This window comes from Equus asinus, chromosome 2, assembly GCF_041296235.1.
Source record: "Equus asinus isolate D_3611 breed Donkey chromosome 2, EquAss-T2T_v2, whole genome shotgun sequence".
NCBI lineage: Eukaryota > Metazoa > Chordata > Mammalia > Perissodactyla > Equidae > Equus > Equus asinus.
The window spans coordinates 32,895,162-32,918,487 of record NC_091791.1 but is presented as its reverse complement, the minus strand read 5'-3'; the positions used below and the strand labels follow the sequence as shown (position 1 = coordinate 32,918,487).

The window sequence follows — 23,326 nt, the reverse complement described above, 5'->3', positions numbered from 1 at the left end:
GTGAAAAGGCACCCGTTACCTAGTTATTAGCTGCCCTCTCTTTTCTCTCCTCTCTCTTTTCAAACATTTCCTTTTCCCTAAATTCTGGACAACATTGAAAAAAATTAATTATTCTTATTTCTTCCTGGTTACATTCTTTGTTATCTTTTGTTTTGGTAAATACCTTTTTCTAACTTGGACTTCAAGCTCAATTTCTTTCCACCGTTAGCAGGCGGGAGCCCAGATCATCAGCCGATTTCCTTTTCAGCACCCCTGCCCCCAACTTCTAACCCCCGGCCTGCCTTTCTCTGATTCCCATGGCCTCGCCTCTGGGTCCGGAGTCCTCTAGAGAAACTGTAGTGGAATCTTTGCTCTCTCTCACTGACTTCACCAAGTTTTAAACCTCAATGAAGAATTTTACATAAAATTCTAAATTCAATCACCTACTAATCCAAAAATGGGTACTTCTGCTCTAACATAAGATGTGTCCATTTGTAACTATTTTCTTGAATCCCCTGAAGAATGAAATTTTGCTGCACAAAATGCAAGGCTCACCACAATCTCTTAGCAACCAGGCTAACTGACCCTGCCGAGGACCATACCATGTAGGCGACTGTGCCTGTGGTCTGCGGTGTGGATAACGTGTTCTCCCGCTCATTGAGTGCTCACTGGACCTCCCTATGTCCCAGGCCCTGCTGGACAGTTCACACGCATCATCTTATTCAATCCTCATAACACCCGCGGAGGGAGGCGCCATTCTTACTAGGATTCCCTCTCTACAGGTGAGAAGACCAAACCTGCAGAGCTGAAGTGACTCACTCAGAGTTCAGAGCAAGTGATGGAGAGCCAGGCCTGGAGCCCACCCTCTGGCCTCTTCCTCCTTCCAGCCAGTGTTTCCCACCACCCAAGAAACAGTGGGGCTTACTGCATATTGGATAAATGGTAGAGTTAAGAACATTGGAGACTTTAGAAACCAACACAACAGTAATAGCACTGGCTCACACTCAGACAGCTCCTCGGGGCTGGGACTCCCTCCCCCGCACCTCCCTGAGCTGCCTGCAAGGCTCTGGGATCTGGAAGACGTATCCTCCACGAGATGTCCCGTGTGTAAACCACTGCAGTAACATCCCCCCTTTTATGTAGGACGACTCTTAGCATTGACATTCTGCTAAAGGAAGAAAGGGTTTGGCAGATGCCTTAGGGAATAAAACTGTCAGTGCCGAGTCCTCCAAACAAGGACGCTCCTGTCCCAGGGAACTGTCTCCTCATCTCCTGGACCCTTGCCCAAGGAAACCTCCAAAGACACTGCTCCCCACAGCCCGGTCCAGCCCGGGGAGGCAATAAACTAGAGGAAGTAAAGTTGGAAGGAGACAGCTCCATCGTAAAGAGACACGGAGACTGAGTTTCCCATCAGCAGGAATAGCATTTGACCCCCCCGGATGAGCAAACGTTCTATAAGCCATTTTCTGCTCTTTTACGGAATCAAAGAGATGTGTCGGCCAGCTCCAGAGGATATATGACTAGGAGTAATGACATGGAGTTAGGGAGGGGGGAACTTTTGACAAAAGGCTCAGGAAAACCCCCCAGTAACCCACTGATAAATGCCCCACTGAAAAAAGTAGTTTTCTGAAAATCCACACAGAACGCTGGCAGAAAGGGCAATGCAGGTATCCACCTACTACAAAAGAGATTTGCTGAAGCCATTCTGAACCCTGGGGCAGGGGTGAGAAGGTAGCTGTGGTAGATGGTCAAAATAATGAATTGTGCCTCCTAATATCCATATCCGTTTGCAACATGAAGTTGCCGCTCCTCTGATTAAGAAGGAGAATCTATTTCTTCATTCACTTGATTCTGGGCTGGTTTTGTGGCTTGCTCTGGTCAGTGGAATGCGACAGAAGTGACATCATGTGAGTTCTAGAGTCTGACACTTAAGAGCCTTGCAGCCTTTCAGCTTGCCCTCCAGGAACTCCAAGTTCGATGTGGTGAAAAGCCCTGTCTGGCCTGCTGGAGGATGAGAGGCCACATGGAGGAGAACCGAGGGGCCCCCGTGGACAGGGAGCACAACAGCCAGACATGGCACTGGCCATCGTGGACTCCTCAACTCAATCACACTGTCAAATGATTATTGCTATGTGAGTGATCTCCAGTGAGACCAGAGAAGAATGAGCCAGACTGACCTACAATATCATAAAAAATAGCTGTTGTAAGCCACTAAGTTTGGGGGTAGGTTGTTCTGCAGTGATAGATGACATCACAGTAGCAGAAGGGAAGTCTGCCTCCCTCCACCACCTTCAGGGAGCTGCTCTGCTCCTCCTCGCTGCTCATCACACCATGGGCTGCCCCCTTGTCAATCTCCCTCCCAGGAGTTCTTGGTACTTTTGATGAGGAACTATTATTTCATGGGTTTGGTCCATGGTCTTCCACTGGTCTGTGCTGATAAAACGGTTCACACTGACAGCAGTGTTAATAATGACTATCTCCTGAGGGGCAAAGGGGATGGCATTATGAGCTAGAGGGGAAAAAATAGAGTTTTTTTTTTAAAAGAAAGACACGAAAAGAAATGCTGGTGCCAGAAGATACTCTGTCTACATTCTTGCCTTGGCCTCTGGCTTCAGAGCTTTGCACAGTAACTGGTGCATAGCAGGTATTGAAAAGGCAGAGCAGTTCCTACAACCCACGAGTAGTACTTTATCCCAAATTCCCTACATAGCGGATACTTGTAGGTTCTCCTTAATGAAGTGACCACCACATTTGCGAGTATGTGGAAAGAACTGCAAGGAGGATAATGGAAATTTCTTCTCTCACCTATTTATTTCCCAGCATTGCAGATATCCCTATCTTCTGTGACTCATTCATTCATTTATTCATTTAACAAATATTTATTGAACACCTACTCTTTGCCAGGTACCGTGTTGGGTGCTGGGGACTAGAAGAGAATGAGATTGTCTCTGTCTTCAAAGATCTCAGTCTAGTGAGGGAGAGGGGAATACAACAGATAAATATTAATAGATAAATGTATAAGATTAATTAATAGGTAAATTATAAAGCAATACAAAGAGTTACGACAGTCACAGAAATAAGAACCAAGCTACACGCTTCTCACCTGGACCAGCTTGACATTGGCTCCCTGACAAAATCAATGCTTTCCCTCTACTTAGTAGCCTGCCACCCCTGGGGTTGATGTGGCGCTAACCAGCCATTCCCCACAGGATTTTCCAAACTTGTGAGTCAGCGCAGCCCCACAACCCAAGCATTCCCCCTGTGAGCTCTGCAAGGTGGGCTCTCATCCTGACCCCCACAGTCCAGAGCAGGTCCCTCAAAATCTCGGTTTCCTAACCTGGAAGAGGAAACATCCGATTTCCATATGGCAATGAATGGATCACATCTGTGAATCCCTCAGCCATCTGCACCAGACTGAGAAGTTACAACATGAAATGTTTGAGCTGGAAGGGGCCTGGGGAACATCAAGTCCAACCCTCTCATGAGGAAACTGAGGCCCAGGGAGGTCAAGATTGACCCAGCGCACAGCTGCCCCTAATTACTGTGTAGCCCTCCCTCAATACCAAGGGGCATGGGAGAACTAAGACTAAAACCGAGTCTCCTGACTCCCAGTTCAGTGGCCTCTTCATGACACCATGTTGCCCTTGGTGTCTTCCGACAAAGAGCCAGGAGAAGAGGAAAGAGAACAGGGTAGTTCAGTCCCATGCCAGTTGCTCCAAGATGCTGACTTTGACAAACTCCACCTATTAGAGCTGCAGAGAGCTCCTGCCTGGATGCAAGATGGAGCTCATAACTAAATCAGCTGTGTGGCCGGAGGAACAGTGTCCCCTGAGAACCTGAGACGCCGATGTTTGGAGGATCTCTCCCCCAGTTCTACGACCTCATCAACAGGATGCTTTCAGCAGCCTTACCCAAGAGCCAATGCATCCTGGGTAAATAGTTTCCCTTTCACTCAGAAGAGCTGTGTGTCTCCTGAATGAATGATTTCTTTTGAGCTTTATGGACACAGTGACACATGAAATGGAGTTGTTTCCTTCTTTGCTGTGACCTCTAGGAAGCACAGGGCAGGATTTGCTGCTGACCACAACAAAGTGCACACGACTTTGTGGCATATCTCTGAATACTAAACTGATTCCAAGTTTCAACTTAGCTGTCTACTCTTGCTCTCTCCCCCTACCCCATCCCCACATTTCCTCACCTATTTTTTTCCTTGTCCTGCATACATATTGGGAATCACCTTGGATTTCTCCATTTTTTTAATTGATTAAATAAACAAATAAAAAGCAAACAAGCCGATTTTAAGAGGAGACTGAGAAAAAAGTGCCAAGAGAGAAAATATTTGCACTGTGTCTCCTTTAATCCAAGGGTGGACAGACCCACCAAACTGGGACTAGCAGGGGAAAACTCGTATATACAAAACGCTTTTATGGTCTAGAAGCAAGGGCAGTAATGAAAATACTTAACACCTGGTCCAGCACAGCACTAACTCATCAAAACAGAGCCTGCTGATGCCAGCTGTAAATAACTGGTCCGGCCATCCTTGGGGATACCAGCTACCATGATGTGTGACCAGTAGGCAGACCTGGATCTTTGCTTTCACTACAACCCCAGCTACCCATGTGCCCCTGAGCTGCCTAGGGCCTCATTTTCCTCACCTCTAAAATGAACACATGATTTACCACCCTCCAAACTCTGACACAGTCTAGCTTCCAATAAACCAAATCTCTTCTAGGAGAACTTGGTAGGAAATGCTTTAGAAGATTCCCCGCCCACTGGAAATTTTACACAGAGCCTCTAAGTTATTATCCCAGCCAACCTCTCCATAATTTCCCTTTTCCAGTTTGCTGCTTGTGACACTAGGGCATGATGGAACACCAGCTCCACAATGGGATTCAATCTTATTAGTGAGAACCTGATTAGATTATATTTCACTGCAGCCCAGAGGCCACTGTATTTCAAGGACAGACACGCCAACTGTGCTACGAGCATGCAGAGACCCACTCTCCGCAGACCTCCAGGAATCCGACCCACGCCTGCGGCAGGCACAGTAAAACACAGACGAGGCATAACCATAGATTCCGACCTTGAGAAGGTGTTCCGGGCGTAGTGCATGATGCTGTCAAAGTCGTACGTCTCTCCCAGAGAGCTCACTTCCCCAGCTTCCATTTTTAAGAAATTATACTCCTGACCTGTGACACAACACTCTGTTAAGGCCTTTGAAAACCAAGGCAGGCACCTGAAAGGAGGCAGAGTGGGGAGAAGGAGGGCCCATAGCAACTCCTGAGAGCTCTGTTAGCCCAATCATCAAATAACACAGTTGGGGAGGGGGGATTCTTGTTTTTTTAGCAGATTAGAAATTCGAAACTTGGAATAGCCCTATGTTCTCCCAATCCCACTACCCAACACACACCACCCCCAATGCCACTGGAAACTCTTTAACTTTGAGAACAGGTTAGTTATCAATCTGATTGCTCAAAAATTAAAAAAAAAAAAAATCTCTGATCTTGCTATTGAAGGAACAATGACAACAAATCAAAGAGTTAAGTTAAATCCCAAATAGTTCACAATTCAGACTCTCAGAAGCATTTTAACGGCAACCATATTATTCAACCAGCTACTTTCATGTTCACTATGAACTTCTATATAAAATTATTTAACATGAAAAGGTATTTTTTAAAAATCTAGACACTTCCTCTGCCTTGCGTGCGGTAGAACATTCCTAGGTAGAAATATTGTTTTCACATGTACTCACATCCTAATTATATTTCAGTTTCAAAAAGATGTGTTGCCTAAGTCAGCAAAAATGAGTCTTATAAAAGCAACCAGGAGAACTCTTTTTGGCTTATCAGCTTTGATGCTGCAACAGTGTGCTGGTCAATTCTGTTCCTATTAGGAAATGGAGATGGATTTCCTTGTCCTTTATTTACAACATGGAAAGTTACTTTGCTTCTGCTCTAACCCACAAGCTATGGCAGACGACCTCCCAGGAAGGGCCAGGGATGGACAGTGGCAGTGCTGATGACAAATCCCTGCACAATAAGGTTGCTGCCTCCATACTTACAAATGAGCATTGGTCCGCTCCCAGCAACCCCTCTCCTTCACTCCTGCCTAACCCCATGGATGCCACCTTCCTCGCCAGTGGCTTCCAGACTCCACACAGGCTCCTTACCTGGCTGGATGTTTTCTCTGATAATGGTGACATGCTGGTCTCTGTCTGGCCGGGCATGTTCATGCCAGAACCCAACCACGTGGCCCAGCTCGTGCACCACAATGCCAAACTTGTCACAGTTTTTCCCAATGGATATCTCCTGCGGGCCTCCTCCTCGGCGCCCAACATAGGAACAACAGCTGGATAATTGCAGAAATACCCAGGTCAGCAGGTCAGGGAGTAGCAAGAGTCTAATGCCCCTCCCCAATGTGTACGTGTGCATGTGCGTGTGTGTGTCTACTAAGCAAAACACAGAATTTCAGGGCTGAAAGTGCTCTCTTCGTCCAACTTCCCTCCCAATATAGAAATCCCCTCCAAAATGGTTCTTGACTTTTTTGGTGGTCATGGATCCACTCGAGAATCTGAAGAAAGATACAGTCTCTCTTCCTGGAATAAAGCACATACCCTCCCCCACCCATCCACCCCCAAGTCTCTGCTGGGCCGTCTCTGATGACAAGAAGGAGAGACAAGAGAAGGAGTCAGCTGAGTTTCTGTAAAGTGTATGTCTTGGTCCCATTATCAGAGGAGCCTTAGAAATGACTCCCCTTCCGGGCAGAATTATTTTTTCAAATAATATTTATTCATTATTCCTAACATAGAAAGGTATAAAAAAAGAAATTAAAATGGTCCCTAATCCCACCAACCAGATAATCTCTATTAAACATTAAAAAAATACAGACTCATACTACAAAAGATTGAAGTATCAAGTCTCCACCCCATCTCTAATCTCTTTATCCAAAGACAACCATTGTTAACAGTTTCTTGAACATCCTTCCAGAAAATTTTATATATATATATTTTTTAAATTATAAAATACTCTAAGTAACTTGTCCTTCATCTTACCTCTTTTCCTCCTTGATTTAGAGATCTTTGTATAACAATACATATCGACCTCCCTCACTCTTTCCAAAGCAACACAGTACTAAATTGTATTTCACCAGTCTCCTATTAATGTACATTTAGGCTGATTCCAGTTTTTGCTATTTAAACAAAGCCTTATGGGAGAGGCAGACAAAACAAACAAACAAACAACAACAAGAAAACAAAGAAATGGTTGGACTTCTACTTGTTCGTGGTAGCACAAATTTCTAGGAATGGGATTAATGGATAAAAAGATATGTGCATTTGAAACTTTGATAGATACCATCAAATTGCAACCCCAAAATGCTGTGTTTATTTATATGCCCACTAATAATATATTTTAAAAGTCCTGTTTCCCCATAACCTGGCCACCACTGGTTTTATCAAATGCTTTTTGCCAATTGAATAGGTGGAAAATGGTATTTCACTGTATTGAGATTAGTTAGTTTTTCATGTTTTATGTATAACATTTGTATTTTTTTTTCTTGTGACCTATGTGATCACATCTTCCCCCAGTTTTCTTTTGGGTTGTCCATCTTTTTATTACTGATTTGTAAGAACCCTTTGTAAATTAGGGAAATTAGTCTTTTGATTGTCAAATGTGTTGCAAATATTTTTCTCACTTTGTTATTTCTCATTTGACTTAGTTTTTTGTATATGTGTTGTTTTTGCCATAGAGAACTTAAATTTTAATGTAACGTCTTCATTTTCTTGTGTCCTGCTTAGAAAGGCCAGCTATCTTCCAAGATTATAAGTAAAATCCACTCTTGCTTCCTTCTAATACTTGAAAGAAAATTTTTCTTTTCTTTTCTTTCTGTTTCTTTTAACAAATGTTTACATCTTTGATGCAGCTAGCTACGTTTTTGCTGTAAGAAGTGAGGTAAGAATCCAGCTTTATTTTATTCACAATGAGCTATCTAAACATCCCAATACTCAAGTATCCTAATTGACTAACCCATCTTTCTCTCACTCACTTAAAATGCTGCCTAAATTAGTGTATAGGCATATTCACTTTAAACTCTTTTTTCTGTATGTCTATTTTTTTCTTAAGTTGCAAATGTTTTTAAATCTTATTATCTTCATTTGAATTTTAATATCCTATATGTTTGGATAGACCATCAGACCTCTTCCTATAATCCCCTCCCCTACCTGTCCCTCAGTCACTACTGTTTGTTTTCTCTATCTCTTTCTGTTTTTTTTGGGTTATTTTTACACGGTCATTACTCCATATAAACTCCAGTATCATTTGTTCAAATTCTAAAAAATATATACATACATTTCTACATAAACATATATGTAGATGTTGTTTAAATCTGAATGGCATGAATTTGTAGGTTATTTTAGGGAGCTCTGACATCTTTACTATGTTGAATATTCCCATACCAGGAAATGGTATGTGTTCCCATTTCTACTTTTTGTTTTTTTAAAGTTTCCTTAGAGTTTTAGCACTTTTTTCCTCTAGGTCTGGCATATTTTTGCAATTTTGTTAAGTTTATTCTTAGATATATTATCTGTTATGTTTCTATTAAAGCTGTGATTTTCTTCTCCCATTATAAAAGTGTATCAAACTATTTCATTATAAGGGAAAAGAATTAATTTTTTGTTTATTAATTTTTGTAATTGGTCACCTTAATAGGGTCTCCTTTTGTTTCTAATAGTTTCTCAGTTGATTTGCTGGGTTTTTTAGGCACTCATCACATTAACTTCAAACAATACAAATATTGTCTTGTTCCTGCCAATATTCATCATGTTTATTTCTTTCTTTTGTCTAATTATATTAGCATGTCCAAAAAAATGTGACATGATTATGGTGATCATGAATATCTTTGACTTGTTCCTGATTCTAACAGAAATGCTTCTAGGATTATCATTGATAAATATGATGTGGGCTTTTGGGTTAACTATATACAAAATTTATTTTTTGTAAGTCAAGGAACTATCCTTGATATCTATTCCTGTGCTACCCTGGCTAGTTTTTGTTTGTTTGTTTTTGCTGAGGAAGAGTAGCCCCAAGCTAACATCTGCTGCCAATCTTCCTCCTTTTGTATGTGAGCCACAACCAAAACACGGCCACTAACAGATGAGTGGCGTGTGTTCAAGCCCAGGAACGGAACCCAGGCCGCCAAGCAGAACATGTCAAACTTAACCACTAGGCCACCAGGGCCAGCCTTCTTGGCTAATTTTTTAAAACAAAAAATGCACGTTGAATTGTGCAGATGCTTTTTAAGCATCTGTTGAGATATGAATATGGCTTCTCTCCTTTGACCTGTCAATACAGTGAGTCACACAAATAGATTTCCTAATGTTGAACTAGTCATGTATTCCTTAGACCAAATTTCTTGGCAGCCACCTCTTCTACTCCGGTATTGCTGAGTTCTATGTGCTAACATTTTAGTTAGGATTTTGCAAGGCTATTCATAAGTTAGATGAATCTATACTTATCTCTTTTTTTGATGCCATCTTTTTCATTTTAGGGTAGCAATGTCATGACAGTTCCTTAAAACTAATTTATAAGGAAGTGTTCTTCTTTCTCTAGCCTCTAAAAAGCTTAAATAGTACCAAAATAATCTCTTTCTTGAAGGTTTGAAAGAATTCATCTGTGAAACTCTGGATTGGATGCTTTAGGGGAGAGAGATTTCCCCTCAATTTTTCCATTTCTTTCAAAGTTACTGGTGTGTGCCAGCACTTTATACTCACCTTGAAGTCATTCACATTATCCAATTTCCACATTTCTTGCCCTAGAGTTTTGCAAAAACTCTTTATGATTCTGCTGAATCTATGGCTATTTCCTCCTTTCTCATTTCTGATTTTGTATATTTCTGCAGTCACTTTTTTGCTTTAGTTGGACTAACAAGTAAGGAATTTATCGTTTTTTGTTTGTTTGTTTAAAGAATTTACTCTTCAATTTATTAGTTCTATGTTAACTTGTTGACTTTCTTGCGCTCTCATTGGGTTTCTTTTGTTGAGGTGGTGTTTTTTATGTATTTATTTTGCTAACTTCTTTGAATTGAATATTTAATTGCCATTCTTAATTCTTGATGTGGACATTTGAGGCTGTGGGTTTTCTTCTGGACATGGCTTCAACTACAGCTCTTTAATTTTGAACCGTAGGGCTTTCATTATCTAGACAGCTTGTAATTTTAATCCTGATTCTTTATGACCTAAGAGTTGTAAAAAGGGGGAGCTTTTAACTTACCAAGCAATGAAGGGGTGTTTATTCTATTTTTTGTTATTATGTTATTATGTCCAGTTTCATTGCTTTGCAATCAGGGAATATTTTAATGCTATTTCTGCCTTTTAGAGTTCATTGAGGTCTTCTTAATGCTTAATAGATGGACAATGTCTATAAATGTTCTACAGGCACTTTAAAAAAAAAGATGCGTCATCAGGTTACAGAATCTGATAGACCCATAGGATCAACTCTGTTAATTATATTTTTCCCATGCTCTATAAATCTCTACTTGCTTTTTGGTCAACTTGACATTGATCTACTTGGGTTGACAGAAATGAAATAAAGTCTCCTGCTGCTGGTGTTTCTGTCGATTTCCCCTTGAATTCCCTGGGGCTTGTTTTATGACTCTTAATGCTATGCTATTTGCTGCATAAAGATTTATGAGGGTTATATTCTCACCATAGTTTGTACCCTTTCTCATTATAAAGTGTCTCACCTTTTTTTTTTTTTTAACACTTTTTGACTTTAAAAACAAAACACAAAAGGCCTTGTCTCTAACTAAAATTGTGACCTCCGCTTTCTTTCTGTTAGCATTTGCCTGTATGCCTTCTTTCCTTTCCTTTTCAACCTTTCTGGGTCATTTTCTTCAGTAGTCATTTTATGTAAACAGCATGTACTTGGGTCCAAGTTTTTGAATCAATATGGCAACCTTTTTCTTTCAGTAGGAGAGTATACCACACTCACATTTATTGGCATAACAGATAAGTTTAGTCACAATCCAGTTGTCTTATTATTTGTTATGCTTTCTGGAGGAAGTCTGTAAGCCCATGGAGCCCACAGAATTACATGCAGAATTTTGCATATATGTACATCCATCACAAGGGAGCCTATAGCTTCATCAGATTCCCAGTGGGGTCATTGACCCCAAATTGATTCAGAACCACTTCTCCATATGAAACACCCCAATTCCTTCAACTGCTCCCATGACAGGAGATCCAGACCCTTTGTCTCCTCTTGACGCACCTACTTTGTCACTGGATTGTGAGTTCACTGAGGGCAAGGGATGTTTCTGACAACTCTGGATTCCTATATCTCACAGCTCGTTGGAAATATTGATTTTACAGAGAAAATTCAAGACTCACAAGTCACCTGATTTGTCTGCCTGTGATTCCGCTGAGGCAAGCTTGCTCTTGCTTACTTACCCACAGGTTCTGTAACTGAACTTAATAAAGCTTTCTTCGTTGGTCCTCTCTATGAAGGTCACACAGGTGTGCTTCTCCCAGTGTCTCATGGCCTGCTTAAAAATGGCCCTCTGGCTTCCTGAAATGACGAGGAAAGAGCTCATCACTTCACTCATGGGTCTATTTCTTCCTTAGATGCTTTAAGTCATGCTGGCTTATGACAAAGCTTGTCCCAACGATCAAAAAAAAGCCTGTTCAGGTGACCCAGAATAGAAATGCACTAGGAAAAAGGATTTCCTTTGCTAAGAATACAATATAACTTTCCTGAGGTACCAAAACTTAGAAAGTAGGAGTTTGTGAATTGGAAGCGAGGGTAAAAATAGATTTTCAAAATATCCTGGGTTTCCCAACTTCTCCTTTGAATTGAAAGTACTTTTCTAAACTCGTAAAATCTTACCCAGGTTATTCAACTTGGAAATTTCAGGTTTTTGAAGTAGCTCACCTGCACTGCATGCCACCCCCTTATTTTATTTTATACCTGTAGGAGAGTATTCCCTTATTCTCTCAAAACTCTATTGGCACATACATTCATGCTACTTTTGCATGAGGGGTCAGTGTTTGCTGGGGGACCTTGAGCAAAATTTTCTACAAGGCCTTTCACAACGATGAACTTCACACCTTCTCTGAACCTGTCTTCATATTCCCTTGAGTAGAAATTTGTTGAATAATAAAACAATAAGTAAATTGTCTGGGACCAAGAATAAAGGAGTTGTAAACTCTAGGCTGATAGTTATGTATAGTCAATAAGTATTCTTTTCAAAATCTATCAATCTGAAATAAAGAAGACTATTTTGATTTTGCTAGAAGCAACGAGAAGGAACTGGAAAAATAGTTGTTTGGGAAATTCAGAGGATGATTGCTGTGGGCTCTGAGTTCTAGAATGACCTTGTTGCAAAAAACAAAAAAATCCCACTGGCGAGACTCCCATCATAGTCTAGAAGATGTGAGTGTGGTGTCATATTATTGTCCCCAAAAACATATATACAGAATAAAGAGTAACTTAGCTGTCCGTTTTTTGGATATCTTGACACATTTTGTGCAAATTGTTTATAGCTCAATCACTCACCAAAATAGCAATCCTACTAATTACAGAATAACATAAAATCTCTGTGTAAAGGAAGTTCTTTATATAAAATTAGTTAATTTTGATGAAGGTTATAAATATCTTTGGTCAGAAAAGCACACCAGATCTGAAAGAACACTTAAGATACCAAAGAACAAAAGTTAATAGCTGATTATAATTTTACATATCAATTCTTTAGGCACACACCTTTCTCTCCTGTTAGGATTGGGAGCCCCTTGAGGGCAGAGTGAAGTCTTAGGCATCTTTTTATCGTCAGCACCTAATTAAGTATCTGGTACTAGGGGGCCCTGGGTTAATGCCAAGGGAGTGAAAGGGAACGAACAGCAGGAATGCCGCCAGGAAAAGAGAGAGGAAGGGGGGTGGCCTGGAGGCCTCCATGCTCTCTTCCAGGTTCCAGGTCCCTGTTGTCAAGGTGTTCACAGTTCCTTTACCCATCAGCGGTTTTCAGTGGCTTTGGCAAGTCATTAGAACGTCTGCTTCATCTACCAGCTCTCATAGTAGAAGTCACAGAGCCACAGAGAGGAGATGGGTTCATAAATGCCGTCAGCATTGAGAGCCCAGAAAAGGCAGCTCCTTGTGGTTATTCTTTCAAGCATTCAACTAATATTGGTCAGAGGCCTGCTGAGCATAACTGTTGAGTGTCTACTATGAGTCCTACTTCTAGGTGTTGGAGATATAGGAATGAAAACAAGACGGGAAAACAGATCCTACAGTGCTTGGGCAGAGACAAAAAATTTTTTTTAAATACAGGTAAAATAATTTCAGGTAACAGGGAGTGCTGTAAAGACTATAAAGCAGGGTGCTGGGAGAGAGAAGAGCTGGAGGGCGAGAAGGGAGTTGAATAAGGCCTTTCTGTGGACATGACATTCCATCTGAGACTCCCATGAGAAGAAGAAGCCAGCCAAGAGAAGATCTGGGGAAAGAGCAGTCTAGGCAGAGAGAAGGGCAAGCGCAAGTGTGCGAAGGGGGCAATGAGGTGACATGTTCCAGAAAAGAAAGCTGACTGGAAAGGCTAGTGCCCAGGCACTGAGGAGGAGGGAGGCGGTAAAAGGCTAGGAGAAGGGCTGCCTGGACAGAGGGCGTCAGAGGCCACCGTCAGGGCTCTCAGTGTCATTAGTGGTGATGGGAAACCCCTGCATGACATATATTTTAAAGATAATAATACCAATAGCAAATAATTACTAATTATTATGTGCCAGGCACTATTCTAAGTGCTTTATCCAAATTAACTCATTTAATTCTCAGAACAACCCTATGGGGTAGAAAATATTATCATCTGCATTTACAGAAGAGAGAACTGAGGCAGAGAGAGGTTAAGTAACTTCCCCAGGGCGTAGTGCTGGTAAGTGCTGCAGCCAGGATTGGACCACATCTACTGGCCCACACTGGTTACCGTACAGAGTACTGCTGGGGATGAGGGGTGGTGCAGAGCGCTCATCCACTCAGACGACTGGTGAGCCACAGTGTGTAGCTACTCACACTCTTCCTTCTGGCTGGAGGGCTTTGCTCACACAGCCACTGTGCAAACTCTGTCTATCCTTCAAGACCAGGGTCATATGTCACCCCCTGCATGAAAGCTTGGGGACCAGGTCACCACCTTTGAAGACTTGGCCCCCAAAGATACTGCAGTTTCCTCAGGCCTAGTGCACTAGACCCTGTAGGCATGCGGGAACATTAGCAGATAGGACTGCTGTGGCCCCAGCTTCTGCTCCATCCCACCTGAGTCCTTCCTGGGAGGACTCTGTTAACCTAGGGAGACAAAACATCCATCCCCAAAGCAGGCCTCATGTGAGGCTACTGACCAGTGAAGTTCCCTCCGATGACGTAGGGGATGACCCCTCCAGGCCATATCCTCTCTGTCCTTGAGGTTGTAGCTCTTCGAACCCGGGGAGAGAAGGTCTCAGCTCTGGCACTCGAGGTCCCAGGGCTCTGCGGAAGCATGACATTCCCCTTGCCATCTGCAAGAGAGTCATACTGCCATTTACTTTGCCTTTAATTGCTCCTGTGAGCTACAGTTCAGATTGTATTATCCACGAATCCACAAAAGGGGGTGTTAAAAACACATATTCTAAAGGGGCTATTTGGTCTGTTCAGGGTTTTGAACCCCTGGATGATAGTTTTCCAGTTGGGGCAAGAGCAACTGTAGTAAGTGTACCGGGTATATGATGGGAGCGGGCCTGGCTTGTCGGAGGCCTTGAACGAGGCCCCAAGGGGCTCAAGGGCAGCCTGAGGGCCACAGAATCGAGAGGGCCCAGACAATTCACAGTCCTTTACAATGAAGCCGAGATGGGGTGTGCTCTCTTCTCAGAGCCTCAAACATTTGAGGGAACAAAGTGAGTCCATCCCCTGCCTTGACCAAACATTGTCAATGTTGCAAATTTTGAAAATAATTTGGTCAGTAGGACAGATAAAGTGAAGCAGTCTGTGATGCTAGGAAAACAAACTCTTTGTAAGGTAAACCCCTGGAGAAAGCAGAGCCTCATAAAATCCTCCAGCTCTTCCCAGTCTCTCGGCACATCTGGGCCTTTAAGAAAGGAACGTGGGAAAGCAGTGGAGGGTCTCCTTAAGGTTCTGTGTCCAGGTATGGCCCCTGGAAATAGCAGAGATAGACAGGTGGGCTGCAACCAAATAATTGAATCCACATTCATTTTACTCATCATTCAGACAATTTAAGGTTTTGTTTTGAGTCCACTTGCTTAAAATCCCTCATTGTCTTCATTTGGATCATTTTCTCTTTAGTTTTTATATTTTTTCCCTAAAAATCAGCTTTTGGTTTGTCGATTCTTTTCATTTTTCATTATTTCACCAATTTTACTACTTCCCTCTATTTTCCTTTATTTTATGCTGTTTCCTTTCTAGCTTCTTTTCTTTCTTTTAAAAAAATTGAGATGTAATTCACACACTGTAATCATCGCCCTTTTAAAGTGTACAATTTAGTGGGTCTTAGTATATTCACACAGTTGTGCAACCAACACTATGATAGAATTGCACATTTTCATCACCCCAAAAAAGAAACCCTGTGTCCGTGAGGAGTCGCCCCCCCATTTCTCCTTCCTCCCAGTCCTTGGCAACTAGTATTCTACTTTCTGTTTCTATGGATTTGCCTATCCTGGACATTTCATATAAAGGGAATCATGTAACACGTGGCCCTTTGTGTCTGGCTTCTTTCATTTAGCATTTTTTCAAGGTTTATCCATGTTGCAGCATTAATCAGTACTTCATTACATTTTGTGGCTGAATGATAGTCCACTGCATGGATATACCACATTTTGTTTATCCATTCCTCAGTTGATGGACATTTGGGTTGTTTCCACTTTTTGGCTATTGTGAATAATGCTGTTATGAACATCAATGTACGCATTTTTGTGTGGGCGTATGTTTTCAGTTTGCTTGGGTATATATCAAAGAGTGGAATTGTTGGGTCATATTGTAACTCCGTGTTTAACCTTTTGAAGAACCACAGACATACTTCGAAGATGTTGTTGGTTCAGTTCCAGACCACCGCAATAAATTGAATATTGCAATAAAGCAAGTCACATGAATTTTTTCGCTTCTCAGTGCATATAAAAGTTATGTTTACAATATACTGTAGTCTATAAGCGTGCAATAGCATTATGCATTAAAAAAACAGAGTACATACCTTATCCAAAAAATATTTTATTGCTAAAAATGCCAACCCTCATCTGAGCCTTTAGCAAGTCATAATATTTTTGCTGGTGAAGGGAACAGCCTCAACGTTATGGCTGCTGACTGATCAGAGTGGTGGTTGCTGAAGACTGGGGTGGCTGTGGCAATTTCTTAAAATAAGACAGCAATGAAGTTTGCCACATAGATTGACTCTTCCTTTCACAAACGATTTCTCTGTAGCATATGATACTGTTTGATAGCATTTTATGCACAGTAGAACTTCTTTCAAAGTTGGAGTCAGTCCTCTCAAACTCTGTTGCTGCTTTATCAACTAAGTTTATTTAGTGTTCCAAACCCTTTGTTGTCATTTCAACAATCTTCACGGCATCTTCACCAGGAGTAGATTCCATCTCAAGAAACTACTCTCTTTGCTCATCCATAAGAAGCAACTTCTCATCTGTTAAAGTTTTATCATGAGATTGCAGTCATTCAGTCACATTATCCAGCTCCACTTCTAATTCCAGTTCTCTTGCTATTTCTACCACATCTGTAAGTTACTTCCTCCACTGAAGTCTTGAGACCCTCAAAGTCAACTATGAGGGTTGCAATTGATTTCTTTCAAACTCCTGGTAATGTTGATATTTTGACCTCTTCCCATGAATTACAAATGTTCTTAATGTCATCTAGAATGCTGAATCCCTTCCAGAAGATTTTCAATTTACTCTGCCCAGAGCCATCAGAGGAATCACTATCTGTGGCAGCTATGGCCTTATGAAATGTATTTCTTAAATAACGAGACTTGAAAGTCGAAATTACTCCTTGATCCATGGGCTGTAGAATGGATATTGTATTAACAGGCATGAAAACATTAATCTCGTTGTACATCTCCATCAGAGCTCTTGGTTGACCAGGTGTATTGTCAACTAGCAGTAATATTTTGGAAGGAACCTTTTTTTTCTGAGAAGTAGGTCTCAACAGTGGGCTTAAAATATTCAGTAAACCATGTTGTAAACAGATGTGCTGTCATCTAGGCTTCATTGATCCATTTATAGAGCACGGGCAGAGTCGATTTAGCATAATTCACAACAGCCCTAGGATTTTCAGAATGGTAAATGAACATTGGCTTCAACCTAAAGTCACCAGCTGCATTAGCCCCTAACAAGAGAGTCAGCCTGTCCTTTGAAGCTTTGAAGCCAGGCATTGACTTCTCCTCTCTAGCTATGAAAGGCCTAGATGGCATCTTCTTCCAATATAAGGCAGTTTCATCTACACTGAAAGTCTGTTGTTCAGTGTAGCCACCTTCATTAGTTATCTTAGCTAGATCTTCTGGATAACTGCTGCAGCTTCTACATCAGCACTTGCTGCTTCCCCTTGCACTTTTATGTTACGGAGACAGCTTCTTTCCTTAAGCTTCATTAACCAACGTCGGTTATTTTCAAACTTTTCTTCTGCAGCTTCCTCACCTCTCTCAGCCTTCACAGAATTGAAGAGAGTTAGGGCCTTCCTCTGGATTAGGCTTTGGCTTAAGGGAATGTTGTGGCTGGCTTGATCTTCTATCCAGACCACTAAAACTTTCTCCATATCAGCAATAAGGCCGTTTTGCTTTCTTATCATTTGTGTGTTCACTGGAGTAGCACTTTTAAATTCCTTCAAGAACTTTTCCTTTGCATTCACAACTTGGCTGACTGGCTCAAAAAGCCTAGTTTTCAGTCTGCCTCAGCTTTCAACATGCCCTCCTCACTAAACTTAGTCATTTCCAGCTTTATTAAAGTGAGAGGTGTGCAACTCTTCCTTCCACTTGAACACATAGAGGCCAGTGTAGGCTTATTAACTGGCCTAATTTCAATATTGTTGTGTCTCAGGGAATAGAGAGGCCTGAGGAGAGGGAGAGACTGGGGAATGGCTGGTCAGTGAAGCGGTCAGAACACAGACAATATTTACCAACTAAGTTTGTTGTCTTCTATGGGCACAGTTTGTGATGCACCCCCACCCCCAAATTACAATAGTAACATCAAAGTTCACTGATCACAGATCACCCTAACAAATACAATAATAATAAGAAAGTTTGAAATATTATGGGAATTACCAAAATGTGACACAGAGACACTAAGTCCAACAGCAAATGCTGTTGGAAAAATGGCGCTGACAGACTTGCAGTACCTGCAAGGTGCAATGAAATGAAGCATGTGCCTGTACCAGACTGTTTTCCAAAGCTGCTGCACCATTTTATGTTTTCAATAGCAATGCGTCAGGGTCCAGTGTCTCCATATCCTCATCAACACTTGTTATTGTCAATCTTTTTGATTATAGCCATCCAAATGGGTGCCAAGTGGCCTCTCATCGTGGTTTTGATTTGCATTTCCCTAATGATTAATTATGCTAACATCTCTTCATGCACTTAGTCATTTGTATCTTCTTTGGAGAAATGCCCATTCAAATCCTTTGTCCATTTCTTAATTGGTTTACATATCTTTTTATTGTTGTGTTATTCTTTTACGTTTTGGAGACCAGAACCTTATCTGATATATGATTTGCAAATATTTTCTCCTATGCTGTAGCTTGTTTTCTCATTTTTATGACAGTGTCCTTTGAAGCACAAAAGTTTTTAATTTTGGTGAAGCCCAATTTATCCATTTTTTCTTTTGTTGCTTGTGCTTTTTGTGTTGTATCTAAGAAATTATAGCCTAATCCAATCTCACAAAAATTTTTGTCTACAGTTCTATAGTTTTAGCTCTTATATTTAGGTCTTTGATTATTTTTGAGGTAATTTTTATATATGGTGTGAGGTAGGGGACCAATTTCATTCTTTTGCATGTAGATATCCAGTTGTTATAACACCATTTGTTGAGAAGACTAGTTTTTCTCCTGTCGAAGTGTCTCAGCACTCTCATAACAAATCAATTGGCCACCCTTTTTGAGCTTCTTGAGTTGAATGTGTAGCACATTAATTTTCAACCTTTCTTACATTCTAACATTAACATTTTAAGGCTAAAATTTCTCTGAGTTCCCATCTTTTGACATGCACATTTCAATGTTAGACATTGATATATTCTGTACATCCCATTTAGACTTTCTTCTTTGATCCTTGAATTATTTAGAAGTGAGATTATTAATTTCTAAACATTTGTCTCTGTATGTGGTATTGATCTCTAACATTGCTTTGTGTTCCAAGAACCTATTTTCCAAGGTAGGGGTCAGCAAACTTTTTCTGTAAAAGGCCAGATAGTAAATATTTTAAATTTTGGGGTTAATATAGTCTTTGTTGCAACTACCCAACACTGCCATTGTAGTGTGAAGGCAGCCACAAACAATATGTAAATGAATGAGTATGGCTGTGTTCCAATAATGCTCTATTTTTGAGAACAGATGGCAGGCTGGATTTGGCCTCCTGGCCATAGATGGCTGGCTTATGCTCCAAGGTATCAATTCTTTGGTATCTTGAGCCTTTTTTACAAAAGTACATGATTGGCTTTTATAAATGTTCCATATGTCCTTGAATTAATGTGCATCAATTTCCATGATTGATGGTTGAAGTGTGCTACATATGTTGTTCAAATATTCTGCCTACAAATATTTTTGGCTCCTTGGTGTATCAGTTACTGAGAAAAGTGCTTTACACAACCTTGAAAACTAAGATTTTGAATTGCCATTTTCTCCTTTATTCTTAATTTTTTCTTTATGTTGTTCAAGGCTATGTTGGTTAAGTAATACAAGTTAAGAATTGTTAAATGCTCCAGGTGAGTTATTTCTTTTATCATCAATGACCCTCTTGATCTGTACTAATGTTAATCCACAATAAAGATTATCTTGGCTGATATTAATATTGCTATACCAGTTTTATTTTGCTTAGTGTTTCCTTCATATAGCTTCTTTCCATTCATTTATTTTTAATCTTTTTGTGTAATTATTTTTTTAAATGAGTCATCCAACAGATATTATTCTGTGAGTAAATTACATTTCCCACAACAAACAATGCAACAAGTTTTGCAATGGTCATAATGTTGAGGTTCAATATATATATATATATATTCTTTTACTGCATATGAAATAATGTTTGTAAATTGAAATTTTTATTGAGATGACTGTAGATTCACATGCAGTTGTAAGAAATAATAGAGATTTTGTGTACCCTTTACTCAGTTTTCCTCAATAGTAACATTTTACAAAACTATAGTACAATATCAAGTGGGATATGGACATTAAAACAATCCACTGATCTGATTCAGATTTCCCCAGTTTCATGTATACTCGTGTGTGTATGTGTAGTTTTATACAATTTTATCACGTATATAGGTTTGTGCATCCACCACCACATTCAAGATGGGGAACAGTTCCATCGCCATAAGGATCCCTCATGTTGCCATTTTATAATCACAACCATCTCCTTTCCTCTCTCCCCTAAACCATCCCTAAACTCTCAACCACTAATTTGTTCTCCATTTTGAAAATGTTATCACTTGAAGAATATTATATAAATTGAATCCTACAGTATATAACCTTTGGGGAAGCTTTGGCTTTTCTCACTCAGCACAATTCTCTGGAGATTCATCCAAGTTATTGCACGTATCAATAGTTCCTTTTTATTGCTGAGTAATATTCCATGGTATGTATGTACCACAGTTTAACCATTCACCTGTTGAAGGACATCTGGGTTGTTTCCTAGTATTACAGATAAAGCTGTTACAAACATTCATGTACAGGCGTTTCTGTGAAGATAAGTTTTTATTTGTTTGAGATAAATACCCAAGAGAGGAATTGCTGGGTCATTCAGTAATTGGGTTTATTATTGGGTTCTCTATTCTGTTCCATTGATCTATGTGTTTATCTTTCTGCTAGTATGACACAGTCTTAATTACTATAGTTATATAGTAAGCCTTAATATTGGGTAGAGTGATTACTCTCACTTTACACTGCTTTCCCATGATTGTTTTAAATATGTTTCCATATAAATTTTAGAAAAAGCTTGTCTATGCCTAAAAAACCATGCTGGGATTTTGATAGAAATTACATTAAACCTATAGATCAGTTTGGAGAGAACTGGCATCTTTACTATACTGAGTCTTCCAATCCATGGACATGGTATGTCTCTCCATTTATGTAGTTCTTTCTTGATTTCTTTCATCAACATCGTGTAATTTTCAGCATACAAATATTGTACATTTTGGGGGGGTGTATATCTAAGTATTTCATTTCTTTGAGTGATTATAAATGGTATTGTGTGTTTAATTTTGGTTTCTACATGCTTATTGTTGATATATAGAAAGGTAAGCAATTTTTGTGTTTTGGTCTTGTATTCTGCCATCTTGCTAAACTCATTTACTAATTCTAGGAGGTTTTTGTTTGTTTGTTTAGATTCCTTTTGATCATCTACATAGATAAACATGTGATTTGGAAATAGGGAGAGTTTTATTTCTTCCTTTCCAATGTGTATGCCTTTAATTTTTTTTTTTTTTGCCTCATTGCAGTGTCTATAACTTCAGAACTATGTTGAATAAGAGCATGAGAGCACATATCTTTGCCTTGTTCCTGATCTTAGAGGGAAAGCATTCAGTCTTTCACCATTAAGTATAAGTATGATGTAGGTTTTTTGGGAGATGCTTTTTATCAAGTTAAGATAATTTCTTTTTATTCCTAACTTGCTGAGTTTTTATTGTAAATAGATTTTAGATTACATTAAATGCTTTTTCTGCAATTGATGTGATCATAGGATTTTTCCTTCTTAGTTTGTAGATATGGTAAGATTACATTGATCCAGCCTTGTGTACTTGGAATAAATTCCACTTGATTATGGTGTATAATTTTTTCTATACATTGTTGGGTTTGATTTGCTAATATTTTGAGGATTTTTGCATCTCTTTTTATTCGCTGAGGAAGATTCGCCCTGAGCTAACATCTGTTGCCAATCTTCGTCTTTTTGTATGTAAGCCACCACCACAGCATGGCCACTGACAGAAAAGTGGTGTAGGTCCACCCCCGGGAACCGAACCCAGGCTACTGAAAAGGAGTATGCCAAACTTAACCCCAGGCCACTGGGGCTGGCCTGAGAATCTCTCTTTTAACAGACGAATTACACTTATTTTATAACTGATATACTTGGGTTTATTTCCTTCCTTTTTTTGTCTTTGTGCTTTCTTTTTGCTATTTTTTTCTTTGCTTTTTTTTTCTCCTTTACTGCTTTCTGCTGGATTAAGACATTTTTCTACATTTACTTTTTATTTCCATTATTTCATTTCTATTCTTTAACATTGCCTTTAATCTTTAATACTTATACTGAACAAAGTATAAAGAACTAGTGAGCTAGAAGATATATCTAAAGAAATCAGAATCTCCATTCTCATTCTGAGAATGCACAGATCTTAAAATATTTTCATGGGGCCAGCTCAGTGGTGTAGTGGTTAAGTTTGCATGCTCTGCTTTGGTGGCCCGAGTTTATGGGTCAGATCCTGGGTGCAGACCTACATACCACTCATCAAGCCATGCTGTGGCAGTGTCCCACATACAAAATAGAGGAAGATTGGCACAGATGTTAGTCCAGGGCCAATATTCCTCACCAAAGGAAAAAACAATTTTTTCATTTGTAAACAGACTCTCCAACTTTTCATGTTATTGTTTACTTGCGTTTAAGATGCCAAAGTAGTCACTATTATTGATGATTCATTTGTTTACAATACAGATTTATATCTATCTTCATGTTCAGCCATTTCCTTGCTCACTGCTACTTCTTGCATCCCAAATGTCTCTCCTGGAAATGCATCCTTTATTATCCTTTCATGATGCTAATAAACTCTCTCAGTTTATTTTATCTTCACTCAGTTTATTTTATCCTCACTCTAGAAACAAAATTTAGCTGGGAATGTATAGAATTCGAAGTTGACAGATATTTTCCCCTCAGCACTTGAAAGATAGAATTCCAATGTTTTCTGGGCTTCATTGTTGCCAGTGGGAGGTATCCTTCTAGTTTAATGGTCATTCCTTCACCTGTTATCTGTCTTATCTTTGCTCTATTTTCCTTCTTTTGCTCATTGTCTTTGGTGTTCCTCAGCATCATTATAATTGTCTAGATGTGGATTTGTTTGAATTCTCTGCTTGAGACTCAGTATGATTCTTGAAATTTCACACCTTCCTTCAATTCTGGAAAAGCCTAATTCCTTATC

The 23,326-nt window shown here is 40.0% G+C and overlaps 1 protein-coding gene across 1 annotated transcript in view; it reads right to left on the bottom strand.

Annotated features, from left to right (window-relative positions):
• TLL2 (tolloid like 2) overlaps positions 1 to 23,326 on the bottom strand; it is a 134,977-nt gene that overhangs the window by 43,697 nt on the left and 67,954 nt on the right. The window contains exons 4-7 of the mRNA XM_014858419.3: positions 14,348 to 14,503; positions 11,423 to 11,540; positions 6,149 to 6,327; positions 5,063 to 5,168 (exon numbers count right to left, since the gene is read on the bottom strand). Coding sequence (XP_014713905.1) covers positions 5,063 to 5,168; positions 6,149 to 6,327; positions 11,423 to 11,540; positions 14,348 to 14,503 — 559 coding nt within the window. The remainder of the gene's footprint in view (positions 1 to 5,062; positions 5,169 to 6,148; positions 6,328 to 11,422; positions 11,541 to 14,347; positions 14,504 to 23,326) is intronic.